Here is an 11,747-nt window from a genome sequence, read left to right as displayed (position 1 = left end):
AAAAGTACACTTGAAAATGAGCATGAGCCTCTCGGTGTCTTCCAGAGTTCCCCAGGTGTGGGCCCGGGTGCCGGGGGCTCGGCCGCGCTGCAGGACGGAGCCCGTGGTCACACGAGTCTCTAACTCCGGCCTTACAGCTGCCCAGAGTCAGGCTTTAGGGACAGAGTCCGGGTTTCTGCTGTTGCAGTGCAACAAGAGAAACCAACCGTCAAAGTAATTGGGGATGGGAGAGGCGTATACGTTCTGAAAAGATATTTTAAAGCTTAAATAATCTCCACACTGAGCCAGTTTTCAATAACTTGACTCAACTCCCCTTCCCCCTCCCCACCCCGTGTTGGTTGATGAAGCAAGTGCCAAACTCTAAGCATCCTGCATACTAGTCTTTTATAAGACAGTTTGGTAACTTACTGAGGAGCAATTATGCGTTCCTGATGTTCACACAGCAGTGCCTGTTTCACTTGTGCCACATGGACCTGTGTTATCTTTCCAGGCAGACAGAAATGTCCTCTGGTTCCTCCTCGTAGGCACGCCATGTTAGACAGGAGTACTTGCACTGAGCAAGCATGTGAGCCCATAGGGGAATGAGGTGATGACAAATAGGCTACAGCTCCACACACTTCTACATTAGCCACTTGGAAAAAAAAAAAAAAAAGGTTTAATTCGAATTGTTCAAACAGCTCAGACACAAAGTACTCAAAGCACTCACTTTTAGCCGCTCTAAAGCTGAAGTTCCTAGGGCACTCGGACACGGGGCTCTTCAGATCCAGATTTCCTCCTAGTGTCACTCATCCCAGCCTTCAGCTATTGTAGCCACATGTTTGGGGAAAAAAAAGAAATTGATAGTCATTATTGTTATGTTTTTTTCACCAGGAGACAACCGTGCAGATCCAGTTTGCCACATGAGGTGCAGAGGACTAAGGGAGCAAAATGAGAAGCACTGATGGGTTAATCAGACCAGTGTAAAAAGCAGTGTTGCTGCACATAAAGGTACAGCAAACTTTGAGCCTCAAAACTCTTCAGTTGTCTTCTGAGGGCTGTAAGTATCTCAGTTCACGGCTAACAACAGTACTTGATAAAGTAATATCCATTCAAGTATCTGCCTGAGAGCATGGAAAGATACTAGTAAGATACGAGAAATCACCACTAGACTGTTTTTCAGCCATTCTAAAAGCTTTGCTTTCACTCCTCTGCTTCTTCACATGCTTGTCCTCACAAATCCTACCCTACCCTTGGGCCTCTTAATTTATTCCTAGTATCCTCTCTAGGCATATACCTCCATTTCTACTCTCGTGGTGCTGCTTCCAGACATTAATGTCTGGAAACACATAGCAAGGGTTCCAAAAGAACCTTAACTCAGCCCTAGAGGCAAAAATATATGAAAAAAAGTCCTCTCTGTTTAATATAATCTGGGACCACAAACAATGAAATGCCTCAATCATAGTAGTACAACTGCAGAAATTCCAGCCTACAGTTAGCCTAACATAACCCACTGAGTGCTGTGTTCTTTTATTTTCATATTTCTGATTAGGCAAACAACATAATGAAAGCCTTGCTCCCTGTTCTTCTGTAAGACTGTATGACTCACCACTTATGTAAGCCATGTGCAGGAGTTGGTCATAGCTCCACTGATGATACTACATAGTGGTTTGCAATTAGTGGAAGGCTTCAACCTCCCTGTTCTGTACAATATAAATAGATTCCCTCAACTTACATGTTGTGAGTAGTGCGGCTTTGGGAGCCCAGGAAAATCAGGGAATCTGTAGGGAACTATGATAGAAAGTTAATAACTTAAAATTTCAGATGGATTCTCTAAAGAGTTCAGCACTGGCATTGCTTTTCCTTCTCCCTCTCTTAAATGACCAGATAAACAGCTTGGAGGATCTGAAGAGTTGAAAATCACCTGGCTTTCAGGTATAACTTGTGGGTAAGAATGGTGGTATTTATCATGTGACCTGTCACATCATCTTTGATGCCATTATAATTAATATGGAACGGTAATATTGAAAAAGCATGGTAATCATATTGCATCATTAGTGGGCAGAACAAAATTTAGTTGAGAGCCTTCATTGTGCAGTTTAGAACCTTGGCAACTTTGGACTTACATACAAATCCAACCTTGCCATTCAGAAACAAAGACCTCAGCTCAGAATACACTGTTAATTTCACGTTAGCACCATCAACAAGAAACCAGCAGACAGAGCAGACTGAAAGTTGCTTCTTTCTCAACACAGCTGCCTGAGACTCCTCTGTACACTCTCTGTGCAGGTTCTGTAGGTCCCAGTTTAGTGACTTGAATCAGATCCCTTCTTTCCGGAATAAGAAGAGTAGTTTTCTGTTCCCTGAACACAGCAATGATGAACTGCAGTCTTAACAGTGGCTTTCGCAGGCAGCGAGCAGGAACACAAAGTATTCCACTCACTTCATAGCAGCTATCTTAAACCCATTTAAAAAAAGCAAAGCAGAATGACCCTTGTGTGAAAGATGTCAGACTTCACTTTTAATGATAATAGAGGCAGCAAAACCAGGGTCACCAACAAAAGAAAAGAGGAAAAAAGGAAAGCTTCGTCTTCTAAGTCTCAGCTGAAGGAACAGGACTGTACCACATCAGTGATACCATGATGTCACTGCAGAGCCTAGAATAGCGATCCCTTGAGGGCTGGGTAGATGGAAAGAGCCACTGAGTTAATAAGCGTATATTCAGCATTTAGTTTGAATGTTGGAACAGGGAAATTATAAATGGCCATAAGTTGCAGAGAGTGTTTTTACCATGTATCTAATACATAAATACCTCTCCCAGAGGAGAAAAACTCCCAAGTGCAGACTTGCCAGCACATTTGACTCAAAGACGTGCTCTGCTCAAGCCCTTCAAAAACTGGATTCTCAGCAATTTTGTACGATAGCTTTGTTTAAACTACAGTTGCTGAACTAATGATCTAGACAATAAGATGCTGTATTACCTCTTTTTCCAACTAGGGCTTCCTTGTACTGTGCTATCATTTCCGGAAGCATTTCCAAAAGACTTGAAAGATTTCTTGCCTTCCCCCAAAGACTGCATCCATCAGATGGTGAAACCAATGCAGCAGGCAGTGTAGTACTGCATCTGAAGTCACCCAGAGGGTTATAGCAGGACAATCCAAATTCCCAGTTCCTAAAAGACCAAACAGGTAGATTAACTTAATTCCTTCCTCATGGTTTAAGTAATTTCTTGGTCCATATATATTGGGAGTAAGCCACGTTTGGATAAAGCTGCTACAGAGTGTCTTCACATTTAATCTTTTCCTCAACTTTATGTACCATTTGAGAAAGCACAGCCATCACCAGCACAAGAGACACAGCATTGCCCTTCCTTGCTGAAACACTGAGATATGGTGGTTCCTCAACACCTCCACCCTCTAAGAGAGAAAACTGCTTAAACTCTTATTATGAGATCTGACATAGGAATCACAGCAGCATGCAAAAAGAGATGCAAGTCAGATGTTAACCCACTCTTTTCATTATCCATCTATCCAGTTCCTTATTTTAAAAAGGAAAATATTTTATGTTGGAGGAAAGTGTTGCCCTTTTGAAAGAACATAACTTACTACTTTCTCCAAGACTGTTTTGTCAAACTAATTGCTTAAATGACTGCTTCCTGTGATGGCTTTCCCTGAAGGATACATCCTGTAACAATAACTAGAAAAATCGGTGTGAAAGCTATGTGATGCCTGCCTGGACATCTTTGTCACTGAGAAAGTATGGTGTATCATTACATGTGGATTTTTTTTTAATAGATCTCAATGTGTATTATTGTATCGGAAAATTCCCTCCTTCCCCACCAACACTGTTATGAGGATTCCCCTCATTTTCACAGTTACACAGTCGCATCATTGTTTACTGAACAGATTTTGTGTATCTGCTCAGTCTTAGCAAACGCAAAACATTCTCCCTCTGTGAAGAACTTTTTCATTACATACTATTGATGGGGCATTACAGGCCCTGGCAGTGTTCATTCACTACCAAACCATGTTAATTGGTAGATGAGGAAAAAAGGCATGATTCAATTGCAGATTAACATCAGTATAAACAAGTACACTTTCATACATAACTTTAAATGGGATACGAGACACAAAGGTCTCTTCAGATGGCTACTGAAATCATTGCCATCACCTATCTCCACAGCTTTTGAAAAGCATACCTCAAACTGTCTCTGGAATTCAGTCAAAAATGGAGCCCAAAAGATCCTTCTTTGTGAAAAATCAACAAGCCTTGTGCAACAGGCTATCCCTCTTCAGGAACATAACTCACCTGTAATTATCCTTTCCATACAGCAATATCAATAAGCAGACAGAAACCAGAGAAAGGCTAAATGTTCTGTGGCTGTTTCATCACGTATGTGCAGTATCCCAGACAAGACAGGTTTTGGCTCTAAAGAAGGCTAGGTCCTGGAGGAACAGCATCAGCCCATCCGTGTCAGTGGAGCTGCACTTAGAACAGCTGAGGAACTGGAAACCTCTCAATCCTAATGACTCAGTAGCTTAAAGAAGGAAAGTACTGAAGGATTTTACAAACAACAACAAAAATCCCATCAAGTCTTTTAGAAAGTCTTGTCCCTTCTGTTGTAGCTTCTTGAAAGGTAGAGAATTGCACTACTAGAAGACAGTCAAAATTAGCCAAGTTTAGCAATCTTGGAATCAAAAGCAAAGGTGACTTTGTGACTTGAGTACAACTGTCTATAGGTGACCATCATCTGAAGCCAAAACTTACAAATATAAAATCCCAATTCTCTATAGCTTTACTTGGGAGTATAACATATATTAGCTGTAGTAGACTCAATTCTCCACATGGTGTAGCCCTTTGAGAAGAGGCTGAACTACAGTATGGAGTTACGTATTTAAAAATACCCCTCTCCATTTTTAATCACCATTGCTATCAAACTATCCATTCAGCATCTCACGAACATTTCTTTTGTGGTGGGTCATTATTGTTCAGAAGAGTTAAATTCCTACAACATTTAGTGGAATCTCTTTTCTCTCGGTCAGGATTCAATTTTTATACCAGAGGTGAGTGGGTTGGCTATAGAAGACTTCAGTTTTCAGCAAAAGGATGAACACAGCAGAATGAATACCTGGAACAATGTAAAAGTAGGACAGGATGGGGGGAGTGAAACAATAAACAAAGAGTTTGTTTTACCTCCCCTTTACAAATATGGTTTAAAACCAGACAGAACAATTATGTTAAGTTTTAACTTCTGCTGTGTAAACACCAGGGCAGCACGTTTTACCCAAACAGTGTACACAGTCCCCATAACTGCTTACACAATAACCCAAGTATTTGCTATTTAGATTTCTAGATCTTTGTTAAACTGCATTTGTCTGCTGAGCTGTGTGGATAGTAGGTCCCATCACCTACACTGGCACAACATTTTTGGTGTAGTGCGGTGCTCAGCTTTTAGCATCTTTATAGGAAAGAAATTTTCAGGAGTTTTTGTGGTAAACTTATTTTTTTAAAGATTATACTCACTGTTTTATGCTGAAATGTCTTCCGTTATTAAGATTTTTTTTTTCCACCTTGATTCCTAAGCTAACATATGTATTTTGATTGTTCTTTATCCCCCTTTTAGTGAAGTAAGAAAACCAAATATAAAAACACAAGCGTTCCAGATGAGTGATTTTTGGAATCATGCACAAATCAAGTAGCAAACTACCAAATGCAGCATTGAATACTTGGAAACTGAGAAGGCTAAAATACAAACTTTTCAAAATATGATGTATCTATAAACTATTCAATGGTAAACATGCTTGACTAAGCAGTATCTTCAGTCAGGGATTGTTTAAGATATTCTTTGAATATGTGAAAGGACTCAACTTTACCTAGGTAAAGCTAAACAAACAAAAAAATCAGACAATGGAATAAAAAAAATCAGAATATGGAATAAAAGTAGGACAATTCTGAAATAACTCTTCTACTTTAAAACGCATAGCAGCTATATTATATTACACTACAACTTTTACCTATAAATCAGCCTGTAGACCTTTAATCACATACACTTTTGAGATGAAATACTTAGAAATATATTTTTTAGTGTTATATTTATATTCATGCAGTCTTTTAAACATTTTAAACAAAAGCTAGTACTGGAAAAAAAAAAATCTAGCAGCTAGAATGCATATTTTGAAGTTGTATAAAAAAATGGAAATATACTTAAAGATAATATGAATCACTTAGTCAGAGCCACACTATACAGGAAAAGATGGCACCCCACCTGTTCTTCCTCCCACCCCCCAAAGAAGGCTTCTAGAACAGACTTTGGTTTTGCTTTTTTAATAAGTCCATAAAAGCCAAGGGTTTATAAAAAGCACATGCAAGTCAATTTACATTAACAGACTAGGGAGAAGCTGCAAACTTTCTTTGCAGGAACTATGTCTCCAAGACAGGAAGAAGTAAATAGAACAGGACACCAGCACTGACAGCTAAGGTGACAATGGCAGCTTTGCTGACAGTTGAATTCCTGGTTTGTTCCTGGGGCATTGAGATGCAAGCAGGCACGACACCCAAAACCAAATAAAATTCCCTATAGCTTTGTCAAGAAGAGCAACATTGGTTTGTGTTCACTCTTTTACTGATCCATTTTAAGTAATATCAAAAGATCTACAATTTTTGAAGTGTTTTGTAATTGCAGCTTAGATTCTTGGTTTCTCTCTTGAAAAAGGGAATGTAAGGGAATATAAATGGGATCAGAAAGGGAGATGTCAGGAAAAGGTGCAACAGTCCCACTTTCAAATGCAATGAGGAAAAGAAACAGATTCTTGGACTGTCTGTTGTCTCCAACTCCAGTCTGTGAAAAGCCAACTGGCCAGTTACTGAAACAGTGAGGCACCATTTTTTGTAAATCTCTAAAGATCCATTAACACTGAGCAAAAACAAGACAAAAAACCATTGGAAGTATCTCAAAGAGGTCCATTTCAAGAACAAAGTAACGGTTTGTACTCTTGCTTCATCATTCATCTTTCAATATTTGTACTTCCATTTGAAGTAAATAAGATACTTTCACACTGAACAAAAAAACAGAAGTAGCTTAGCTTCACTTTTTCTCAGTAGCTTAGAGATAGGAAGGACATGAGGCATCTTTAACTGCTCCTCATTTAAGCCAAACAATAATTTCATGTTGCTGCAAGAATGTGGTTTTCTTCTCAAAATCTATCAATTTTCAACCCCCCTCAAGATTTCCTTATGTTGCACATTAGTACTTTGAAGACAGACCCAATGCAGTACTCACGTTTGCTACAAATCATCCAATCCTTCCTTCCTTGGAAGAAAATGGGTAATAGTCTTCCTGACAGTCAGACAAGTTCTGAGATTTGCTCTGTCTACAGAATAGGCATGACCTGTAACTTCTGTAAATGCTCCTATTATGTCTCTGGCCAAAAGTGATTATGTTTAGCAAAATACAGTGAAACCATTTCCCCTTTGACCAACTAACACCTCAGTCTTTGCCAAGCTATAAAATTTTAAGTGCTAACAGGGAACTGGGAAGTTTTTGACCTCAATTAAAGTGAGACCCGTGAACATTTCATGCAAACTTCTCTAACAGACTTCAATTACCAGTCCACAACCTGTGACAAACGTAACAGTTACTGTCACCTCAGTGGTAAGAAATATTGTACCAAGCAATTGCCAGTGGTGTAAGGGACTGTAAACAAATTGATGATTATGGCATAAATGGCTTTTCCATAATATAATAATTTTTCCATAATTATCAACTGTCAGTCACCTCAATATCCTGCCAGGCTTTTCATTTTTTTGTGATTAAGCCTCTGTGGCAGTAGAATTTTTTCCAAGTTAATTACTGATGTAAGTTACACTGCATGTGCTAGGTGCTGGCAATAACGAAAGCACCAACATTAAAATAAAATTTTCGCTGCTGATCAAAGTGTCATACAACAATTTAGATGCACTTGTCGGTATGGGTGAACCTCTCACACTGACCACTATCATAATTTTTTTTCTGATGGTACACTGTGTGGCCCATGACAATTCAAGTAATATACAGAAAATTGAGGAAGTTGTTCTTGGAATTTCACAGAAATCAAATAAAAATCTTACAACCCACAGCAATATCCATGGTTCTTATTGCAATAAGAAGTCAGTACGCATTCTTCGTCCCATTTATATTAACATTTCTTTTAAAGAAAAGGTGCTGATACTTTGTATTGTTTCATCTATGAGGTAGATGGCACTTTAATATAAATAGTGTAAGTCAGAAATTAAGTTAGCTCTGAGCCTGCAGGAAGCACTGTGGCACTGACTGCTCAAGTCAACTACTAAAATCATGAATACAAAATAATTCCTCATTTTAAAAGACAAACAGTAAGTCTCTGAACGGAGAGTTGGGGCTGACAGGTGCCTTTCCAAGACAAAGGTCAGTGGAATTCTGGCTTTAGCTTCCAGACACCTTCACCATTCGGCCTCCTATGGAAGGTGCAGACATTGCGGAGAAGTTCTCTAAAGATGGAGGACTGTGCCACAGTCAGTTTGGACTCAAATTCATGCAGCAGTTCCTGGGTGCTCGCCTCACCATCCACGCGGGCCCCGAACGCTACGAAGTTACGCAGATCCACTAGCAGTTCATCGTATTCAGTTGAACCTGGGACTGGGGTGAGCGCTTGGTGATGATTCTCATCTCCTTCATGCCTTGTCTGTTGTGACAAAGTAAGGTGGTTTCTTGCCCTCATCTTGGCTAATAATGTTGAAGAGTCTAGTGCACTGGGCGACGATTCTCCAGATTTTCCATCAAAGTGCCCATTGGAACTACTCTTCTTTACATCTTCTCTCTTTACTGTATCTGCATCCTGCAAATGAACATACAGACTATGGATAAAGGTAGATTCTGAGGTCCACAGAATCTGTTAAACAAAATCTTCCTGTTGTTTAGACTTAAGCAAACAAACATGAACACTCAGAAGCTAGTAATCTGAAATACACAATAAAGACTAGTGTGCCCTGTTCTCAACTTTAGAACTAAACAAGAAGCATTGCTGGTCTTGAGACAGATAACCAGACCATGTTGCAAGTTCTGACTGCTGCTACTAATTAGACTTCATCAAGATGCTATGTCAAAACATGAAAAAGCAAATTCATGGGTGCCTAAAAATTCCAGAATTCTACATAATCATATGACAAATGGGTATGAGACACATCTACAGTATAAATCAGAACATTTCATATATATCAGCTGTTAAAAAAGAAACATTAGCTTGTGTCTTTTACCTTGCACTTCTTTGCAGGTGATGCACAAGTGGAATGTGAAGAAAGCAGCATGGGGTTTCTTTTGCGACCAAACCGACTCCTAAAAACCCACAGAAGACAATGTCATAAAACATCCTTCTCGAAATGATTAGGATAGTTTTGCCAAAGACACTGACTGGGTTTGCATTTTAGGGTTCTCAAGAGCCCTCTGCAAAACTCTGTTTCCTCTGCTGTGCAACAATGATGCTTTCTTTGTACTTCAGAACAGACTTCCTAGGTTTGCAATATGCTTTCATGTTTTCAAGAAATATAAAACATGAACCTCCACTTTGATACATGTTACTGAAAATATCCAGTGCAAAAAAAGATAAATCCATAGCATCCTAAAGAACTCTTTCATTTTTGGAAAAGCAGTGTGAGAACTGAACTTACTTTATTCCTGATGGTGCACCTGAAAGGCCACTCGTGCCTGTCCAGGTTGGCACACCAGAAGCAGCTCCTAAACAACGCTGTCGAGAGACTTTTAAGGCTCTTAAGGCATCCTGAGCCACTCTGTTTGCTTCTGCTTCCACCAGCACATAATCTGCACTGGAAGCTTCCATAATGGCATCATGCTTCATAACACTGTGTACCCCTAAAAACCAGAAGATACAAGAAAAGGTGAAGGAGGACATCCATTAATTTACATGGTTATCTGTAAAATTAAATATTAATCATTTAAGTGAATGCCACAATCACATTTTTCCTTTTTCAGGTTGATTATATTCAGGACTTCGGTACAATAATTTCTAACCAGAGAAACCCCTTCTATCAGGTAAGCAATCAATTTGACAACAAACCACTTCTGCTGTGCTGATGTGGTCGTTATTCACAAGACTTTGCAATTATGTGGGTAAATCGATCATTTATACTGTTATGGACAGGACAGAAGTGAAACCCTTGTGTAAATGAAGGTTGGTTTCCAGAAGAAACATTACATTACTTTTATATCCAGAAGTGTTTCTGGAAGGCTGCAGATCTATTTCAAATGTTTGTGCCAAGGTAATTAGCACATTCATAAACAAAGCATTTCAATAATTAACATTTTAATGTTTCACTATAGTAACACAATAGATAAAACACATTTTGTATTGTAGTTCTAATGACCAGAATAACACAACTGCTCCTTCCCTCACTTGCATAAGTTTTATACACCTCTGTTAAAACAGTCTGACTGTTGAAAAACCAAACAGCATCAGTTACCTGATTTTCTGAAAAGTTTCTCCAAGACGTAATCATCATTTTTCTTTGAGTCTTCCTGCTCCTCTTCACTGTTCTCTTTTCTGTATTGCTTCTGTTTCACTAGATGAGGAATGCGCTCTCCTTCAAATTTGGCATCTTTGTGATGTTTCTTCCTAGACTTATCTTTGTGGCTCTTATGTGACAGCATATCCACCCTGTGCTTTGTTTTTGAGGTACACTTATAATGATTATTATCTAATTGCCCATCGTCAGTTTTAGGAACCTGCTCTTCCAAAGGGCCAGCTGCACCACATGTGAGACTGAAGTCTCCCTTGCCAGTTGCATTTGCTGCTCCATGTACTCCATCAGCCAGCACAGTGTTCAGACATTTGCCACTCTCCGAAGACCGTGCATCACCTGGCAATGACTGGGACATGCATTTTTCAGCTCTTTCCAAGCTTTCCTCCTTGTTTTTATTCAATGAATTTATATTAGTAGCAGCTTGTGCATTATCTTTTGCATAGCCATTTTGGTCAAGGGTTTCCAAATTTCTTTGGATTTCCTCACTTGTCTCTATTGCTTTAGAAGAAGAATTTCCCATGTGCATGGTTGAGTAGGAATCGGATGACTTGCTGTACTTCGGTGAGCTGCTTTCTGCAAGATGGAGATCACCTTTAGAAGTGTCACTGTCAGGTGGCTTTTCAAGTTTTTGTTTCAATTGGCGTTTTGGGACTTGAACATCTGAACCAGTACCTGTGGAATGAACGAAATTAGTAACCATTCATCAATCATTTCAAACATTTTCTCTTTTAAACACAGGAAAAAAAAAAAAAAAGGGTACCTGCAAAAATTGCACTTGTTTCTGTCCCCTGAGACACATCTGGGCTGCTCAGAGTAAAAAGTTCATAAAGGTCATTGGATTTGAAAAAGCGCCTCTGCTTAGGGTCTTTCAGCACTCTGTTTGTTAAAAACTGTTTGAAGATTTGTCTGAAAAAGAAAAAAAAAATGTACTTTGTGCGTGAAACAATGTCTAACTATGTTTAAGTACTGAATACAGTACTTAAACAGAAAACTGTATAAGCACAAACGTTACCCTGCAGAACAATTAAGCAGTGGGAAGATGATGTTAGTTTCCAAAAGACAATCTTGAGTTAGTAACTTTCAAACAACCCACTAAATTATTAAACACAGGGATTAACTGTTTTGCAACAACTCCATAACACAACAGGTAACCACCATCCTGAAATGTCCTATGAGGCATCCCTTAACTAAACAAAAAATAACTTCAAAGCTACACTTTT

General features: G+C 39.1%; 1 protein-coding gene across 2 annotated transcripts in view; it reads right to left on the bottom strand.

Annotated features, from left to right (window-relative positions):
- Window positions 1-6,284: 6,284 nt before the first annotated feature.
- The window catches only part of ERCC6 (ERCC excision repair 6, chromatin remodeling factor), a 46,938-nt gene continuing 41,475 nt past the window's right edge, over window positions 6,285-11,747 (bottom strand). For both annotated transcript variants that reach the window (XM_071811943.1, XM_065843618.2), the window contains 5 exons: window positions 11,288-11,433; window positions 10,468-11,199; window positions 9,658-9,859; window positions 9,247-9,325; window positions 6,285-8,828 (listed from right to left, as the gene is read on the bottom strand). In XM_071811943.1, coding sequence (XP_071668044.1) covers window positions 8,400-8,828; window positions 9,247-9,325; window positions 9,658-9,859; window positions 10,468-11,199; window positions 11,288-11,433 — 1,588 coding nt within the window. In that variant the 3' untranslated portion in view covers window positions 6,285-8,399. The remainder of the gene's footprint in view (window positions 8,829-9,246; window positions 9,326-9,657; window positions 9,860-10,467; window positions 11,200-11,287; window positions 11,434-11,747) is intronic.

Source organism: Patagioenas fasciata, chromosome 8, assembly GCF_037038585.1.
Source record: "Patagioenas fasciata isolate bPatFas1 chromosome 8, bPatFas1.hap1, whole genome shotgun sequence".
Lineage (NCBI taxonomy): Eukaryota > Metazoa > Chordata > Aves > Columbiformes > Columbidae > Patagioenas > Patagioenas fasciata.
This window is presented reverse-complemented; position numbering and strand designations above follow the sequence as displayed.